The following is a 20,652-nucleotide window of genomic DNA, read 5'->3' on the forward strand; positions in this document are numbered from 1 at the left end:
GCAACAATTAGAACTGGACACGAAACAACAAACTGAAGGGTGTTGGATGTCGATGTTTCCACCGCTGAGTGTAATGACCAGAACGGGGCACGAGGGAACCCTCTGGGGGCACTGGTGATGTTCTGTTTCTTGTTGTAGGTGTTGATTGCATGGGTGTGTTCTAAAAATTCACTGTGATTTACTCATGATTTAGGCATTTTTCTGTACGAGTGTTACACCTCAGTTTACATGAGAAAAACCACTAGGATTCTGTCAAAACTATATTCAAATAAATAGAGAACATTCCAAAACTGGAAAGAATATAAATAAATTATCTAACACCTCACATAATAAGTTTAAAAATTAACAATGAAAATGAATAGTAGGCAGTAGGGAGACAAGAAGGAAAAACAAACAAGTTAATTAGAGTAACATAAAATGCAACAAAATTGATTAAACAAATTAGAACCAGTTCTTTGAAGCAATCAGTAAAAAAAATTCCATCTAGTCTAATTATAAAATAAAAGCAGCAGCACAAAAACACAACAGAATCAACGAAAAGAAATATATTTCAACAGGTAGGTATTTTTAAGTTATTTGCAAATACTATATCAAGCTTTAATGAAACATTTGAAAATGGCAGTGTTTTATAAGATTTTCTATAAAACAGGTTACTAAAAATGACTGAAAGAAATACAGAAAGCAGAAAAGAAATGTTTCAAGATATCAAAGTAATAGCTCCAACATCAACTCCCAGCTCAGATAATTTTAATTTTTTTCCAACTTTCAAGAGCTCTGTCCATACAAGGGCAAAAGAATGAGCAATTTCTTATCTATGTCATGAAGAGAGTACATCCTAATACAGGTTAAATACAAGCAACTGAGAGAGGAATTACTGGCCAAGGTCACATTCGCATCTAGGTGGAAAACTTCAAGCACAGCAACAAAAAGCAAAAGAACCATTATAAGAATTAGGAAGCCAAGGCCAACTGCTGGGAAAGCTCTTCTCATTTATAAAATGGAGACACAAAGAAGAGAATACCCTCTTCTTCCCTGTGTAGCTGTCTTTCTGGGCATGGAAGTTGGAATTGCCACGGCCATCCTAAAACTATGAGGGAAGCTCAGACTCTGCCCTGTGGACAGCCAAGGAGAAAGATGAAAACAACCAGAGCCTTTGATCTTGGCACTGAATGTCTGAAGTGGCCAACCCTGGAGCTCCGGTCCTCTTTTCATGTGAGATAATGTCTCCCTTACTGTTTAATCCACTCAAGGTGAGCATTGTTACTTTCAGACAAGTACATTCTAATAATATACAAAGATGAATTACATTTATGCAGAGGAAAAAAGAGAGAGAGAGAGAAAAGAGACTAAGAATTTTTTTTAAAAAACCACTGAGGAAACATGTAAAATTTAGTAAAGCATAGGATAAATATGATGTCCTAGTCTGTGGGGAAAGAAAGGATTACTGAATAAGTGATAGAAGGAGCCAGTACTAAAAAATGTAAAAATGTAAAATGTATGATGAACCATAACACTATAATTTATCCCAAATCAATCCCATGCGGCAGACTCCACTGAAATAAAACTGAACCATAAAAATAGTAGAAGAAAGTATGGGTTAATAGTATCTACTTTGCAAACTGGGTATGGCTTTCTTAAAAAATACAAGCACATACATTTTTAAATGTCCCTATGTGAAAATATTCTCTTAACTCAAAAGCAAACAATATATGGGAACAAAATTTTGACATAAATAATTGTCAATTCTCATATGAAAGAAAGGTTATATGAGTTAACAAGAAAAATTTCATTTTGATATTAAAAAAGCAAAGGACCTGAGGTATAACTTATAAAATATGAAATGTATATGACCAATGATTACATTTTAATGTACAATCTCTTAAAATGCAAATGTAGTAACATTATTTTTTCATAATGTTACCAAATTAGCAAGCATGTTTTAATATATCATTCAATTTTTGAGTATAGGATATAACAGAGACTTCCATATATTACTGATGCTTGTCTAAATTATTAAATCTTTCTATAATCAATTTTAAAATATGTATCAAGAACATCAAGAACCTAAAATTATTATCCTTCACTCAACTTCTACTTACTAAAAAAATTTAAAGAAATATAGCTATAATAAAAGTATATGTATTTTGGATATTTGTCACAACACTATTCTACAAGAATATGGTGAAAATGCCTAAAGATTCATCATATGGGAAGATAAAATTAATGATGGCTCCCTGTAAGTTGAGTAATGTGTTTCCATTAAAAATCATCGTTGTAAAGAATAAAGAAGTGAGAAAATACTCCCAAAACAGCATTAAGTGAAGAAGTCAGGATATAAAATTTATGTGCAATAAATAACCATTTGATAAATATATATATTACTATCTCTATCTCTATGTACAGGGTGATGGAAAAAAGAAAAAAAAAAAAAGGAAAATGCACCAGAAATGCTAACAGTATTTCTTGGTTCAGAGATTATAGCTGACTTTTATATTCCTCTTTTCATTTATCTGTATTTTCTAAACATTCTACCCTAAATGAGCATGTATCGATGCTATATCTCCAAAACAAAGTGATGTCACTTAAAATGAAATGTTTAATTGTATCTTTCCCTTTACTCAGAAGCAGCCGCAGCGCTTGTTTCGGTTCTCAGCTCCATCAAAGGTGGTTCTGCACAAGGGTTTGGAACGGTTGACATTTTACTTGGGAAACACGCTGCAAGAATGCTAATCCAAGAGGAGGGTGAAGCTTATTCCTCTTCTGTAACTCACTGTGCACAGTCGGAGTCTCTATCTGAACAGCTTCATAGACACTGAACAATTCTCAAGCTGGATCCTCCCAGCCCCACCGCCACCCACCACCCCTTCCCCATTACTGAACCCACTGCATGGCTTCAGGAGCCACTGGGTAAAGGATCCCACCTGGGCTCTAAGAGGCAGCTCCTGCTTCATTACCAGGATGCCCCTGTCTGCTGGCTGCTGCCTTTTCCACCTGGCCTCGCTGCTTAGAACTCCTGAACCCTGAGACTGTGGGACACTGCCACACCGCACAGCAGACCTGGCTAAGAATGTTAATGACGCACTTCCAAGCCCAGGGAGGGCTGGGGTCCTACGGTGTGACAATCACTACACGATGAGCAATTACTACTTTGTGAATTATCAGCAGCCACAAGGCCCTCCCGGAGACACGACATCAAGAGAGGCATTTGATTCCTGTCCAAAGCCAGCTTTTATGAAGAATCAAAATTGACAGAGAAGACAGAAAAATGCCTTAAACTAGTAAAGGAAAATGAAGCCCTCCCATCTCCCTGGATAGTTGCTGGAACAGGGAAGCTGAGCCAAGGGCATTGGTGGAACTTCATGTGGAACTTCAGCCTCTAGATCAACGGGAAGGGACTATGAGGCCCTAGTGCTGGCTGGGAGGAGGGCAGGTGGTCAGAAGTAGGAGGAGGAAGTGGACAGTGGGCTCGGGGGAGTGGGGGAGTCACATAAGTATATTATCCCAAGGCCAGAAACGATGGTCCAGGCTTTTGCCACGTATCTCCCAACCCCCACCCCAGGAAATTTGCCTTCCAGCCCCAGCACAGCCACCTGCTTGTTGATACCACCTAACTGAGTTTTTCCAGGCTCTGGGCCTCAGTTTCTCAAGCAGAGCTGCACAGAACACCATGGAGAGGCTGGGGACCAGAGAGACTGTTAATGTGAAGCTGAACTCCAAACCACTGCATGTCTGCTTCCACAACTGTCTAATATATTCGGGTTGCAGTAAGATACTGCTGCAACAGATTTTCTAGGACTAGAGAAAAGCAGGAAAACCACTGAGCTAAAAATTCTTTCTTAGTCTCTTGGTTTTAACTCAATTCTACTCTATGGAAAGCAGTTTAAAAAAAAAAAAAGCCCTTTTCTCTCTCTCATCACACCAGGGTGTCCTTTGTCCTGGAATGTCAATGCATAAAGCAAACCCACAGTCTTTCCAGATGCTTTCCGCCCACTTCCCCACCCTCCTGCCCAAGGAGACAGGCTAACCTTCACTGAGCTAGTGAATTAGGTGGATGGTGCCCATGGGAAATGAGGTTCAAAGGGCCTTCGGGAAGCTGGCAGTTTTCCCAGAGTTTTCACTGTACCAGGGACCCATATTAGTGGAACGGAATGATTTCCCCACAACAGAATCTTCAGGACAGAGAAGGGCAGATATCCTCAGCAATCACGCCACGAACAAAATGTTTCTGCTAAGCTGTAGCTCATGTTACACTCCAAGCAAGCCATGCTTCTGGAGAAGAAGTTTTCCTTCTTCCATTCGCTACATCAAAACGGTCCTGAAAACAAAATCTCATCAGAGCTAAAGCCCCCAGCTCCCTCTCAGTTCTTGGTCTTTATAAGAAGTGGATATCTCTCCCCAGACATGGAAGAGGAGCTGAGCACTGCTTACCATGCAGAGCACTGTCTCTGGCCTCAGGCTTTGGTACACAGGAGTAGAGAGGAGCTGCCATACAGGGTACTTCCAGGCAGAAAGCCAGGCCTCTCTGTGCCTCTCTGCTCTTGTGGGATCCGGGATAGAATACTCAGAGAAGGTCTAAAACTCCAGTCACCTGAAGCTGATGTAGAGTTCTCACTGCCACGTTGCTGCATCAGGGTCATTACATGGACTGACCCCTCTATTCACCCAGGAGGTTCCTATTGTCTGTACCTTTCATCTGAGAAAATGAAAGTTCAAAAAAAGGAAGTGGCTGCAAAGCTCAGGAGAAGCAGAGCCAGGAGTGTCACAAAGGCCCCCAATTCAGGGAGACAACACATGTGTGATGCATCTTTGTCCACAGTAGGTGCTCAGTGGTCCCTCCTAGGCTCCCTCTGTCCTGTGCTTTAAACAGCTTTCCCTGTCCCCACCTTTGAAAACTTTCCTACAGGCGGTCTTCACTAATCCCATCCCAGCTCCCTTCAGGCGCTGAGGACATTTGCATGGACAGCTCCAGGGGACCCTCCTTTGGAGATTTCCATCTGAACAAAGAAAGCCAACTAGATATTTGTAAGGCTCCAGTAGGAACAAGCATCGACCCCCAGGACAAATGTCAAGCCAAGTCCTGTGGGAGCTAGATGTGACTTTCCAACAAAGCCTGGCCCTGGCCAGGTTGCCTGGTAATCACCCATGCCAGACAGCTCCAAGCAGAACACAAAGATAATTAATGTTTTGTCTGCAGTTACACAGCGAGCGGGTGACATAGACCTTTGATTTTGCCATACCGTACTCCTTCAACAAGAACGCACTTCCTGGATGAGATAATTTAATTAGTATTTGTCCGGCACCCTGCCGTGAAAGGCGATCACCCACTCCTTCCATCTTCTGAACGGGCTAAGTAAGGTACAGTCTCTTGATGCCTCTTAATCTAAAACGTCTGGGTGACTCACCCTTCCCGAGAGTTCCCTGCAGGGTATTTACTTTAAGAAAACATGCATTTGCTCCTTAATTTAAACAGTTCCTCTTGATTTAAATCTTAAAGAAACGACTTGGTTTGTGTGTGTGTGTGTGTGTGTTTACTGCTGTTGTTTTTCAATATAGATAGATGGATATATGATATATTCATATACTAAGATGTGATATATTCATATATTAAGATATATAATATCTTTTCAGGGAACCCTGACCCTTCCCCACCATAAGCGCATCTGGTCATCAGTCCTCTATCCACTCTTACTGGCCACAGAGATACAGTTGAGGGGACCTCCTCTGCGATCAGGATCACTCATCTCTGTACTGCCTTTGTGTGCCTCTGAACCCTTCCCCTCTCACCTGCTGCCCACCCTAAACTTTATGTTCAGGTTGCCCCGCTTTCCCAGGCCTATCCCTCCCAGCCCCACCTCCCACCAGGAACGACACCCAGCCTTGCCTTTAAATGCTATCCTAGACGTGTGCCACTCGTCCCCATGCTTCCTCCTCGCTTCCTCCTGAAACCTCCCAGACCTTGCTTTAAGGCACCCTGGGCCTAAATAACAAACATTTGCTATGGTAAATCCCATTCCCTGCTTCCCAGATAACTTCTCCTTAACAGAGATAAGCTGCCAGGCAGACAGATAACAACGGGGATATGCAGTTATTAAGGGCAGATTTTAAAATGACAAAAGGATACATTTAAAAATAAAGCCCACTTGAAAATCAGCTTCCCTTCCAACTCAATCACATTCAGACCTCCTGCTCCGCAGCTCCTCATACCGAGAGATTCCAGCTCCCATTGGCTTCAGGGTACTGGAGGAGCGTTGCCATGGCAACACGGAAGGCCCCGACACCTGAAATGGGAAGTGGAAGACACAGTATCTCTCCCTCTCTCAGACACCTGGAGTGGCCAGCATGACCCCAGTCAGCTGCCTAAGTCGAGGCAGGGAGCCCTACTCCTAACATTCCCACCCAGTGGTGGGATCTTGGGGTTAGTGCTGAGCTAAAAGAAAAGGGATGCATACTAAGCCTCTTTAGTCGTGCCTGACTCTTAGCGGCACCATAGATTGTAGCTCACCAGGCTCCTCTGTCCTTGGGACTCTACAGGCAAGAACACTGGAATAGGTTACCATGCCCTCTGCCAGGGGATCTTCCCAACCCAGGGATTGAACCTGCATCTCTTACGTATCCTGCATTAGGCAGATGGGTTCTTTACCACTACCACCATCTGGAAAGCCCCTCCAAAAGGGGATGGGGGCCAGCAAAGAAGCCAGCAGACAGGGCCTGGTTATCTAGGAGCTCAGAGGGACACCTGGGGATGAAGGCAAGGACCATGGCAAAAATGAATGTCACCAAGGCAGGCAACTCCTTTCACACCAGAGTAACTGAAAGGGCTCCCTGGTCCTGGCTTCCCCTTGCCAGGTAGGAGTCCTAGCACAAGCCAGTTTCTGTTGTGGCTATCTATGAATATCCAGACCAACCCTGACCATCCATCCCCAGGCTCCCACCCACCAAGTCTCATGGCTTGGGGCAACCCTAACAGACATCGCAGGTCATCTTGGACAGTGCAGGCCACACTCTGTCTTTCCAAGGCTTCACACCGCAGTCACCAGCCCCCTCTCTGATGGCACAAACAATCCTCTGAGCTCCCCCATGTCATCGTCACCATTGCCTCACAATCACTTATTGAACTTCCTATTATTTGACCAACTCATGACTCTACTTTCTACTGAATGGGCTGAAAGTCCCCCATCTGCACATCTCACATGGACACCCAGCCATCCCAGCTTCTCCCTAGCAAGCCAGTCCTTCTCCCCACATTCTAACTGATGAGGGTTCCCATCGTGCTTTCTAGCTCTCACACTGTCCATGACTCCACAGATGTGTCCTTCCATGGAGTCCTCAAGGAGACAACTAGAGAATGCCTTCCCAGATTCTCAGGACTCCAGCATCATGTAAGCCCTTCCTGCCCCGCTGTTGCCCCCAGTCGTGCTGGAGGCCAGGCTAGAGGGCTCTCTGTCAGAGGTTTACCCCATGTATTGAGAGTTCACCATGCCCTTCATCTCCAGGAGACTGTCATTAGTAGATATGTCTTCCTCTCAAATGTATAGAAACATGTGTGTGTGTGTGTGTGATTGCAGGAGCCTCTGCCTGAGTCTATACCAATCAGCTTATGCTTTCCTGATTATACTGAGCCCTGTGACCCCTTTACATCATGGGTGCTCCCATCTCTGGCTCCAACAAGCCAATGAGTGGTCCTCCTGTGCAGGCCATTTCTGGGAGAGCATCACTGAACAGCCAGCAACTGCCCTTCCCTGCACCCCCACCATTGGCCCCACACTGGCTCATAAGGACCTCATCTGAGGTCCCTTGCTGGATAACTGTTCCACCCCCCACCCCCAACCCCAGCTTGCCACACTGACCTCTTGGCCCCAACTTCTTGTTAGAATCTTGATTTCACAGGCCTCCCTTTCAACTTGGAAGTTCCAACTCTGGGTAAAGGCCACCTTGCCGGACCTCAGCCCTGAAAATGCACCCCCCATGTGGAGAAGGATGAGACGATGTATCACTGAAAGGGGTCCTCAGGCTTGCCACTCACCTCAGCACCAAGTCAAAACAAGCCAAAGCCCACCATGAACTCTGTGGCTCACCTGTCTCTCACTTCTGTCTCCAATGGGGGCCAGCACTGCCTGCTTCTCACCCTCCATGGGGCTCATTTTCCATTTTTTGGCTTTGCCTCTCTCTTGGATTGGGAGATATTCTCTAGCCATAACCTCTGCCTCTTGCCTCAGTAAGAGTCACACCTGTTCTTGCATTTGGGATGATTTCAGCCACTCCAGGAAAATGCATTACCCTTTCTGGTTTCACCCAGGGCCACAGGGTGGGTCCTTCAGGCCCAAGCAGTAGGACCCATTGGCACCAGGGGTCCCTGCTGCACTCACAGACAGCATTGGTATCAATTTGGAGCCTCCTCCCCACCACACCCCATAAACACCAGCATCAACAGCAGCAGCCGCAGAGAGAGACTGGAGAGGGGACTTCTGTGCTGGTCACCATCAGCTCGGAACACAGGCCCAATACGCGGCAGCAGGAGGAGAGAGAGGTGGGCACGCTGAGGCTTACCTTCCTCATGTCTTTACCAAAGGTCTCACTGTAGGTCGTGCCAAGGATCTCAAACTGCACGTAGGGATTCGAGCTGTCTTCCCGAAACTCCATCACGCCTGTGAGGCCCGTGATGTGGCCCTGCAGGAGAGAAGGAAAAACCATGGGAGGATAGTCAAACGTGGATGGAATCCCAAAGGCAAGGAAGAAAAAGGAAGTGGTTGCCAAGAGGGAGACAGTCACGGTCTGGGCAGCAATGGACACGCTGCAGTAAGAGCAGAGAGGCTAGCGGTCCTGGGGCCTCCAAGCAGGACCAGCACTTCCTAGGCCATTGCTCACAAGCAACGTTCCCCAGCTTTGCCCATCATTCATGCCGTTGATATGATTACAGCATCTGCTCTGTGCCACACACGTGCCGGCCCTGAGATTACAGAAAGACAGCTTTCGTCCCCACCCTCCTGGAGTTTACAGTCTCCCACTGCAACCAGCTCCAGGGGCTCACCTTAGCCTGAGCCAAGGAAGGCCAAGGTCACCGAAAGCCATCTCAGGCATGTGGTGGGAAGTGCCGGGACAGTGAGTGTGAACATTAAAACCAGCTCAAATCCTGGCTTTGCCACCTTGGGCAAGTCATCTCCCATCTCCCAGCTTCAGCCTGCAATTAACTAAGTCCACATCACAGAGCCTGCAGGGACCAAAGGAGAAAATGTGTACAAAGTGTGGTGTCTGGTACAGACCAGATGGGGGGGTCCACTGGCCCTCAACCTCTCTCTGGCAGTTCCATGAGGCTCTGGAGGAGCAGGGGGCAAAGGGGTTGAGTGAGCCTGGGCTGAGCCCTCTTCTTCCTTCAAGCCTGGGGTGAGGGGTTCTCAGCCAGCCTTGATCTCCCACAGACTGTGAGTCGGGAGAGTCCCAGACAGTGAGCTGGCCCCAGAGGGGCCCCTGCTCAGACCTGGCTCAGCAGATTCAAACCAGTATCAGACTACATTCACTGCTATCAAAACGATGCAGAATTTATTGTGACTAAGACTTCTGGCACTATACTGCTGCTAAGTCACTTCATTAGTGTCCGACTCTGTGTGACCCCATAGACGTCAGCCCACCAGGCTCTCCTGCCCCTGGGATTCTCCAGGCAAGAACACTGGAGTGGGTTGCCATTTCCTTCTCCAATGCATAAAAGTGAAAAGTGAAAGTGAAGTCGTTCAGTCGTGTCCAACTCTTAGCGATCCCATGGACTGCAGCCTACCAGGCTCCTCTATCCATGGGATTTTCCAGGCAAGAGTACTGGAGTGGGGTGCCATAGATTTCCCTAAATGTCCTTTTGAAGCCTCTCAAAGCCCATTCATTCTAACAAGTCTTGTGTGGATTGCCCAGTTCATGTCAGTCTAGTCTTTTGATGGATTTAATGTCACACCTAAGCCTATAGGACACACAGATGTCCTACATGCTGAGGTGTGACACAGAATCCACCAAGTCACAGGTATGCTGATGCACACATAGGCGTGCACAGACAGACACACGCACATGCACACGGACACATACATAGTGTGCTCTTGCATTGACACTGCCAACCGAGACAAACTCTCCTGGGGACAGTGGCAGCCTGCACAGTGGGTATCTGGCAGACACGAGAGAGCCAGGTTCCTTCACTATTTTTCTTACTTGTGATCTTGGACAAGTTACATAACCTCTCTGAAGTCTGATCACCTTATATAAAATGGACATGGTAAGACATAGTATTAATGGACTCAATGGACATGAATGTGAGCAAACTCCAGGAGATAGAGGAGGACAGGGAAGCCTGGTGTGCTGCAGTCCAAGGGATCGCAGAGTCAGACACGACTTAGCAACTGAACAACAACAAATAACACATATTCCTGAACCCCAGCTCACCAGCCCTCAAATGCTGGGACAGGAAGAGTGGCCAGGGGAGAGGCCTGGGAGGGGCCTGGCTGGCTGACCACAGAAACAGCTCAGCTCCCCAGAAGGGGCGGAGAGTGGGGATGTGCGGAGGGGCCTGTCTTTTGCCTTGGCCAGGAGGTTACCCCTTGCACACACCTTCTTGATTGTGTCTAGCATAGACCTCCCTCCATTCCACGGCTTGGTGGACTTGCGGATACAGTTGAGGCTTGCCATGCTGTGCCACTTCCGGTCCTCCAGCTTCCTGTGGAAGGCGTTGGCCAGCATCAGGACACTGTCATACAGGTAGAGGTTGGAGATCTGCAAAGACAGACATGCAATGCATTTGGCACATTCCCAGGGATGGGGAGAGACCAGTAGAGGGCTGGAGTGACCCCGGATGCCAACACTGAGAAGTGAGGCCCGACAGCTAGGCCATGATCCTCTGGCTTCCAGGTGGCCATTCAAGCACCCAGCTGGAGTCTTCAGTAGAATCAGACCTGGTCCTGCTTCAGGAACTAAAGTGGGGATGGATCCATGTATCAGTGGAACCAGGGTGATCAGAACCATGACTGAGTCTTGGACACGGCTCTATGGAAGACTGGAGGGGCCATCCCACTCAGGTATTACAAAGGATGGAGGGAAGGATGGGCAGAAAGCTCGGTCTAGGAGGATTAGGATAAATGGTGGGGAGCATTGTAAGGAGGGCACCATAGTAGTAGAGGCATGAAGGTGCAAGGAAGCTGGGCCACATGGGGCAGGTTCCACCAGCATTTTTGGCAAAGGATGAGACAGTAAAGATTTTACACTTTGTGGGCCTTATAGTCTCCTTTGAAACTGCTCAGCCATGCTACTCTAGTAGGAAAGCAGTCACAAATGATACCGTGATTCCTATGCAATGAGTCAGAAAAACCCAAATGAACTTTTTGGCCAAACCAATACATAAACAGAGGCTGTGCCAATAAAACTTTACTTAGAATATAGACAGTGAGCCACAGTTTGCTAACCCCTGAGTTGGAGAGACTAAAGACAGTTCAATATGTCTGCATCAAAGGGACAGTAGGGAGGCAGGGGTCAAGGATGGAGCCATGCAGAGTCTTGTGAGCCATGCTAAAGAGGAAAAACGTAGGTGGATTCAGGATCTGTGCCTGAAATCAGATCTGTGCCTTAGAATGGTCACTCTGGTCCCTGGACCTCCACCGAGGGTGCTGTGGTGGCCTGAGTGACTCTGGCAGCTTCTGTGAGGGTCCAGAGGTCACGGAGCCTGCCCTGCAGTGATGTCCCTGCCAGCCAGGAGATGCACTTGGAAGTTGCTGCTGTGAGCATGTGAGAACTACTCCTCAGCTTAGCTGTGCACAGTTCAGCTGGATCTTAGAGGAGAAACAGCCCATCTCGGAACTCTCGAGATCACAGCAATGAGGGAGAATTCATAATAACAGTGAGCAGAGTGGCCCCACAGCAATGAGAGGCAGGGGTAGAACCGGTCTGGGAACCCTCCTGACCATGAGTATGACCCTGACGTGCATGAGCCTGGACTCCAGAGGTCACGGGAGCCCTCGGTGGGGAGGAGGTCAGCCCTGCATCATCACCCTACCCCAGCCCTCTCTGCTCCTCCAAGGGTTGACATGGAGCATGAAGGGAGGTGACAAGGTAACGTCCATCCCGGGTCAGATTTGTGACCCCTCGGGGTAACTGTTGCACAAACAACCATTAGCCAAAGTGGGTCAAGGGGATGGCTCTCTGCACACCTCACCAGCAAGGTGTCTGCTAAAAATATTCCAGGAAAACAAAATCACTGGATATAAATAGGAGAATATGTTGGCCTCACCGGACTCCTGGGAAGATCAAATGAGATCCTAGGGCTATGGGAATCATGCCTGCTGTCCCCCGCCACTCCCCAGTATGTCCCTCACATTCCCAACACCTCTGAGCCTTCTTCTCAGCCTGCCATCCCCTTCTTCCCACATCTTCGGCAGGATACTCCCAAAGCAGAGGCCCAGACAGGAACCTGGGTGTGGGAACTGTCCTCTGCAACTGCAGTCAGACGTGGCCCAAGGGAGCTGATCCAGGTCATCATATACACCTGCTCCATCATGCCTCTTCTCTCTTCCCCCATTTCATGCTAACCTCCCAGGGTCACCGCTGCCATGACATGTCTGAGAAGAGCTGACCCCTTCCTCCATGGATGTCCCTGTGCTTGACCTTCCTGCACTGCCCTGTTCCATCTGCTCTCATCTCTCAGCCTTGTAGTGGGCACAGGGATGTATGGCACAGAGGCCTGCATACCTGGCACCTGTCCATCCTGTAGGTGTAAGGAGGAGGGGAAAGACTTCCCTGGTGGTCCAGTGGTTAAGAATCTGCCTGCCAGTACAGGGAACACAGGTCTAATCCCTGGTCCAGGAAGATCCCATATGCCTTGGAGCAACTAAGCCCATACACCGAAATTACTAAAGCCCAAGAGCCTAGAGTACATGCTCCAGAACCAGAGAAGCCACGGCAGTGAGAAGCCCCCGTGCCCGACTCGAGGCAACCAGAGAAAGCCACGCAAAGCAACAAAGACCCAGGGCAGCCGGAATAAATAACTAAATAAAGTGAAAAAAGAAGTAGATGGCGGATGGCATGAGTGTGCCTGTTATAACCAACTGCTGACCGAAATATAACCTCAGGCTGTAGGGAAGCAGGCAAGTCAGTGCCTGGTGACCTTCTGGGGGGCCTTGCACTACACAGGTGCTTACTTGACAGCAGAGAAAGGTCCAAGAATCCACCCCCCGTCCTGAAGCAAACACCAGGACAGAACACCATCTCCTCCCTCTTGATGCCTAGGAGCACAGCCTTGATGAGAAATATTAACCCACTGCCTGCTTTTGTCAGCCCCCATCTCTCAGGAGTCCCTACAACTGCAAAATTATTCTGACATGTCTACTGCCCCTCTGAAATACAAACCAATAATGGAAATGTTCTAAGAGGATGTAAGCCACTTAGAGTTGCCTTGGTGTTATTTTTTACTTGCTTTTTTTTTTTTTTTTAAAGGATATCTCAAAGCTGAGAGTCCTTGATGATGTGAAGCTTTATCTTCTTAAGACATTTATGGACCTCCCAGCCACCCACTCACAGCCGACGCTACTCACCCAGCTAGGACCCTTTAACCCACATCCCCGCCTATACACACACTTTCGCGCACACACATAGGGCCACTCTTCTGCAGTGGCCCAGGCTGGTACCCAGTGGAATTTCCTTCTTTCCCTCCAGCACTTCTAGTCACAATAAATTAAGGTACTTAATTACATAAGTGATTTATCCAATACAAATGTATGAATGCAGAAAGGCCTGCCACGAAGAGGAAAATAACAGGATGTGACTCAGAAAGGCCAAAGAAGAACAGGCTTGAGCAATGCTCTTTTCCAGGTTTATGTATTGGTATTTCCACTATCTCTAGAACCCAACACCAACCAAAGTACATGGGTGGTGCTTAAAGTATGTTTGATGGATGGATGCATATAGATGAATGGGTATGTGGAGGTTGGCAGGGAAGATGGGTGGATAGATAGGTGAACAGATGGATGGATCTGTACTAAGAATGTACACATTGATCTTGGTTCACAAAAAGATAAAATGTAGAAAACAGCAGGAAAAAGAGATTTTTATGCCCCCAACTTTGACTTGAGAGGCGACATGCTTTATTCAAACAAACATTCGTTTCTCATTTATAGTTTGCTCAGAATGTCTTCTTGCGCCTCACTTGGAGCTGCTTCCATCTTCTCCTCACTCCTGCCCCTTCTCCTACAAGGGGCTGTCTCAATACTTCTCCCTGCTTTGGGCAGAAGCTAACACTCCAGTACTCATCTACGGCTCCATGGTCTTCTCACCAACCTCAGCATTCTAACTTAGGTGACCTGCTAGGTTCACTGGTGGGTATACAAGGGAGGGTTGTCAGGAGAAGGAACTTGTAGGGGAAAAAAGATCAAGAACAGTAGAAAGGCTGCCTCTCCATGGGGCTCCCTCCAGATCCTGACAAACAGAAAGCTTTCCTTGGGGTAGGCGGGTGAAGACCAGTGTGCTAATGTCCCGGATTGGTGAAGCCAGGTCCCTGAGTCAAAAGGAAAGATCTAGCGAGACAGAGGCACCCAGCTTCATTGACTCTCACTCAGTGCTTGTCTTGAGGAGCAAACAGCCTCAGCTGGTGCTACAGGTGGCAGGCTCAGAGAAGGGGGCATGGCCTGAAGGAGCCCTTGCCTCTCTCTCTCGTGTCTCAGGTGAGGCCCAGCACAGAGTTCTCTAGCAAAAGACAGACAGGCAGCTACTGTCACCTCATTCCTCTGAGAGTGGGAGCCCAGGACTCTGGCTAGCCTAAGAGCACTGCAGCCCAAAAGTGAGAAAAGACTACAGAAGCATTTCAGGTGAGGGCTGACTGAACAAGCTAAAGAGAGGCCAGGATGTCTGGGCCAAGGGCGTGGCAGAGCAAAGACCCGGATGCACAGCAAAAGGCCTGGAGCTGGGTCAGAGATGCCAGATGGAGTAAAGTCAGAGGCAGACAAGAGCCAGAGCCGGAAGAGGAACCTGAGGCTTTTCTGGGAGCCTACGGCCTCCTTTCCAAGTGTACACGCAGCTGTAGGGGGCCCGGCTGGTTGGGTGAGCCACCTTAGAGATGCACGCTGGGGTCCTCTTCTGTGTCACACAGCAGAGTTCTCACTCTACCACTGTGCAGCTTGGCCCGGGGCCTAGCTTGACCTGGCCCAGCTCTGCCCACTGCTGAACCCTCAGCGGGGACAGCAGCCCATAGACATAGCATGTGCTTGATAGATGCTCAAAGTACGGGTGAATTGGCTCTCCTCTTACTCTCACTCGCAAGGTGATGTTGAACAAGTCATCTAAAGTTCTAGCCCTGAGGTTTCCCTTGTGGTCCAGTAGTTAAGATACTGCGCTTTTACTGTAGGGGCACAGGTTTGATTCCTGGTCGGGGAACCAAGATCCTGCATGCTGTGCAATGCAGCCAAAAAAAAAGACAAAAATGATTTTTAAAAGTTCTAGCCTTATCTTGATTACAATAACATACAGTATGTTCAGTGTCCCTGGAGAGGTGCAGTGGGCGGTTTTGATTTACTCACCCTGTGAAATATCCCTGTGAAATGCAGATAGGGATAACCCTGGTGCCAAGTAGCCAAGTACCATCCCAAGCTCTCTGAATTTAGTTTTATTTTTGGAGGGAACAGGGACAGAAAGGAATAGAAGGAGAAACAAAGGACCCAGGCAGGCTCCTGACTTCAATGTGGGTCAGCAGAGAGCTTGTCAGCCAGGGGTGTCTCCAGTGGCCAGGGCCCGGTGTGAGTCTGTCACGCAGAAGCGTGGAGGCTATTGTGAAAAGAAACTTTGATCTGCCAACACCACTCGCCTCTCCTCCAATGCCCCTTGGCCTGAAAGCTTTTCAAGGGCAAGCAGGGGTCATACATGGCTCCTGCAGCTTCAGGGTCAAAAGACTGAGCAGGGATCAGCCCTGGGGATCAGAACCAGCACAGAAAGCTGCTCACCTGGGTGCAGGTCCCTGGCCTCCTCCTGGCCCAGCAGCAAGGTCACAACTGCCATGGTGCCCTGGACCTGAGCTGGGCCTTTTGGGTCTGTATGGCCTAAGGTGTTGCAGGGCTGCCCTCTGAGGAAAAGGCCACTTCTCTGCTCTCGGGGTGCATTATACAAGCTGCCAATACAGGAAGGCCCGGAGTGAGGGCCTGCACAAATCCCTGACCCAGGTTCCTGAAAGGGAGATGGCTGGGCGCACTTTAAAGCCTGACATTTGCACTGCAGGGCTGGCTCAGCCATGAGAGTCCAGGGCACAGCCAGTCCAGCACTAAGACCATGCAGGTGCACGGGGGAGGGTAGAGGACAGGTAGGAGGGGACTAGAGCTAGAACAGGGACAGCTGCAGCCCTGTACCTGTGGGAGGTGCCCTGCCCTGCACCCTGTCACCAGCTGTCCATTCCCTGCCGGGGCTTAGCAGTTTCACCCCTGGGGATGCTTCCAAACATCGTCTCTACATGGTCACTTCCCACAGCCTCCACATAGTTCAAATGCCCTTATTTCTCCCCAGCGATATGGCAATCCCCGGTTACCTTGTCTCCCAGCCCAGGCCCTCCGCTTCCACCCTGCACTGAGTTGTCAATCCCACCATAGGCACATTCTGCCCTGTCATATCCCCGAGGGCTACCCACCCTGGCCTCCGTTCCCTGGCACTGCTCTCCTCCCTAATTGATTTCCCAGTACTTCTTGCCTCAGACACATTAAACTCAACTCCTGCCTTCCTTGGCTTCTGGGCCTTGACACATGACATTCTCTATAACTGGAAAGTGTTACTAAATGGAGATTAAAATTTCTGATTTATTTGGAGTTTGTGAGAATCAGAGAGACAACATTTGTGAAATGTCTAACATAAGAACTGGCATATAATAAGTGCTTAAGGTGTGTCTGCGGAATTAATGGATGTTGAATGAATAGTTTTAAATCGGTTCTTAGGAAAAAACAAAGAGATGTCAAAGTGTTTGAAAAGAGGATGCCTCTTAGAATAAAAGTGATCGAGGGGAGAAGCCACACTGTGAAAGGGAATAGGACCTCTGTATGGATACATTCTATGTGGAACTGTCCATCTGTAATCTGAATATGGGTTATATGCTTCCATGGGATGGGGGCATCCTGGCAATGCTTGTCTTTCCAAAGTCAGTCCCCTATGTAAGAGGCAGGTCCTCAGATGGGAAACAAGGAAGGTGAGGTCACATCTGCAGGAGACATAAGAGAGAATTCAGCTATGAGTTCCTGACTGGGCTTCAGCTTTTAAGAAACCCAGGTAGACATTCCTGGCTGCTGTATAATTAAAGACCAATCACATGAAGCCAACTGAGGACCAAGGATGGAAAGATAGATTTTTTTTCCTAAGAGTTAACACCAAGAATCCCCACTACATCAGTAACTATATTTTATTTAAGAAAATACCTTGTGTCAGCAGGAGCAAAGGCTACCAGTAAAACTGTTAAATTGATCTTCATGAGAAAATAAGGAGAATTTATTTTGGAGTCAAGACCCAGTGGGGGGAAAATAGAGGGTGATCGGAAAGGGAGGTAGCAGGATGCGGAGAAAGGATGAAGCACAGGATGGGGGGGATGGGGGGGATGGGGCAGCTGAGGAGCAGTCATATCTCATCGGGGAAGACTTAGAACCTGAGAAGCTGTTTGTGCGGCTACAATGCAAAAGCCCCACTCCAAGGCCCACCACGTGCGACACCATCTCTGGGACTGAGATGTATTGTCTTGTTGAAACCAGGAAAGGCTCTGATTTCCCATCTGGGTTGGTACTAGATGGGGTAGCGGCAGTCCCATCAGAAGCCCAGGTGATTTGTTTACTTACTCACTGAGTCCCTAGAAGCAGGATGAGGGCCAGCAGTAATGGAAACAGAGCCCCCCCACCCCCCGCCCCACTCCCATGAAATGTGCTGAGCTCTTCAGCAGAGCCATACACATTTGGTTCTATCTGACCCTCAGCAGGCTGAGCCCTGTGTGCATCCCCATCAGAGTGGAAGGGAGAGGCCCCCGAGGATGACGATGGCTCTGCTAGGGTGCCAGCTATCTGCCCTCCCAGAGCTCCATGCACATTTCTCCACAGTATATCAGAATTTAGGCAAATCATATTAGGTTGCTCCAGCCTTGCCTCCCTTATACTCAAGGGCCCAGGGAGGTGCTGGGCATTTACATTATCAAGGTACAAGTCATCCTGGAAGGCGTGGGAAGATGGATGGAAGGCCAGAGTCACAGCCATGTGGGCCAGCTGCATCTCACCACCAGACCATTATTTGCCCAACACCAAAGCTGGCAATGCGAGAAATGTTTTCATTAAGAAAGGCTGCATTTCCTCCAGCTTTCCAAAGAGCCTGGTTTTCTCTTGCCTCCATCATTAATCAAGCAAAGTGGACTGTGCAGAGAGACCTCACAGAGGCCAACAGCAGGAACTGACCTCTGACCAGATTCTCAGACAGGCTCTGTCCATCCAGCACACTCAGACCAGCAGAGGGACCCGCTGGGAGGACAAGCCGATGCCCAGATGGCACAGCTCGAGAAATCCATCTCCAGGTGCGGCCTCTCTGCCAACCAGCTGCCAGCCTACCTGTCCTGAGAGGGGAAGCCATGTCCCGGCCTGAGAAGGGAACAGATGGTGGCAGAGGGCAGACAGTGGCGGGAGCTCTCCTCATGTTGAATCCAAGATGCGAGGAGGGTGGAGCGTTGAGGGTCATTTGCTATACCCAAGGCTCTCTGGCCTCCAGCTGTTCATATAGCCACCCGTGGCCAGGACGGCAACCAGCTGCACCCAAGGGGACCACCTGTGCACCTGTCTCTGACAAAGGCATCGATCCATGCTGGTCACTACATGTTCCATCTGGGTCTTTAGGGTGAAGTAAACCAGCGAAAATGACATGAAGTCCAAAGTAACTCTGGTGTGAAGAGGTTCGGTGCTGCTGCAGAGGAAAGGCTTCTATAGGCAGGTTGACACGAAACTTGTCAGCTTGGGACAAGTGTGCAGAAAGCCTTAAAGAAATAGGGATGTAAGAGGCGGTGGTGTGGGGAGTGGGGTCAAAATGCTGTAACAGGTTGAATGAGGGAGCAATGATTCCATCTATTAAGCCATCTTATCATTTTAAAATTCTCAAACAAGAGAAATCCCAACCTAAGGGAGCATTTTATGATAATACCACATTAGCTCCTGCAGCCTAATTGAAGGTTCGGGCTCCACAGTGACCAGACAATACAGCTTCTATCATTTGCCTGTCCCACTTTGGAAACACATTTGAATAGAAGTGGAGTAACAATGTGACAATTCATCTGTTAGGTTAATTGTAGCGCTGAAGTCATCAGGCAATGCAGTCCTAAAGACCAAGGATGGTTCAGATGCTTCTCTGAGCAAGGCTGCCCATAAAATCTGAGCAAAGCCTCAGGGGTTCTTAGGGTCTTGTTGTCCTTTTTATCACTGGCCGGGTCAGACAACCCCTAAACAAACCTGTTGAGAAAACAAGAACGAGAAGCACCCAAATAAGACAGTGCTTTGTAGGGAAAAATAAACAAAGCACTGCACGCTGCAAAAGCATGGCTTTGGAGCCAATAGAAGCCACTTACTGAGGTACTTTTCTTCCAAAAGATGTTCTCTTTACTAAATAGGAACCAAACTGATTTGCTATAATAGTGCCTGGTTGGCTTTGCAGCACAAAAAGCCCTGACCACAGGCCTAATAGAAGAAGATGGAGCTTCTGAGGTCAGCTCAGTGCAGAAGCAGAGACATGGATGATCTTGCAAAAATTCCCTGCTTTTGATAGTCTTCTTGAAAACTTCTAACCCAGAATTATCATCCCAAGAGAAGCTGTCTGGGGGAAGAACTAAAGATGGACTTGAGAGCTCCATTTCCAAAAGAATTTTCATTAATTCCATCAAGACAAAGTTAATAATCCATGACATCAATGTTGTATTTTTTTTCCCCTTCAGTTGGTTGTGCTAAACATGTTAGAATCTTCTCAATAAATCTCACAGCTAGAGGCTAGTAGAAATTAGTTTGCCTTCTACACTGTCATTAAGAAAGAAAGAAGTGGTAATAGCTACAGAGAAAACTTGAAGGGAATGGCTTGTAAATGAGATGAATCTACAAGCTGCCCGAATGGTTGTTGGGTGGGATGAGTAAATAAATCCACATTTGCCTCTCGTCAGAGCCTGTACAAGGAAGCAGATGCAACAAATGGAGATAGATTCATTTAATAAAGTATTTTATTTACAGATATATAAAGAGGCTTCCAGAGACAGTTTAACTTATGTTAAGACCTGCATTCTTAACAGATCTACCCCATTAGTCCTTATCGGAATCTCCAAGCAGCAGGGTCTTGTCTGAAGAGCTATGCAGGCTGCAAAGACACTGGCCTCCCCTCTCCCACCCAAGGCAGCACTGACCAAGTTCCTGCATGACTGAGGCGATGGTAAGTGATGCTCAACACCGGTGATGAGGGGCCAGACAGAAGTGAAGCTCTCCCACCCACTGTGAGACTTTCAAAGAGCGTGCTCAGGACAAAAGTAGACTACATCACACTGTACAAAAAATAATGAGGCCGTGTTCAGTCTTCCCATGGAAACCTAAGCACACCTGGCCACATCCTCTAGAAGGACAGTTCTGTTAATAGCTCGGCCTTGTTCTCGTTGCTTTCTGTACATCCTCTCATTTA

At 47.9% G+C, this 20,652-nt stretch overlaps 1 protein-coding gene across 1 annotated transcript in view; it reads right to left on the bottom strand.

Annotated features, from left to right (window-relative positions):
• The window catches only part of GRID1 (glutamate receptor, ionotropic, delta 1), a 686,979-nt gene that overhangs the window by 207,415 nt on the left and 458,912 nt on the right, over positions 1-20,652 (bottom strand). The window contains exons 7-8 of the mRNA XM_010854508.1: positions 10,582-10,743; positions 8,548-8,667 (exon numbers count right to left, since the gene is read on the bottom strand). Of these exons, the coding sequence (XP_010852810.1) occupies positions 8,548-8,667; positions 10,582-10,743 (282 nt within the window). The remainder of the gene's footprint in view (positions 1-8,547; positions 8,668-10,581; positions 10,744-20,652) is intronic.

This window comes from Bison bison, unplaced genomic scaffold (genome assembly GCF_000754665.1).
Source record: "Bison bison bison isolate TAMUID 2011002044 unplaced genomic scaffold, Bison_UMD1.0 scf7180017864341, whole genome shotgun sequence".
Taxonomy (NCBI): Eukaryota; Metazoa; Chordata; class Mammalia; order Artiodactyla; family Bovidae; genus Bison; species Bison bison.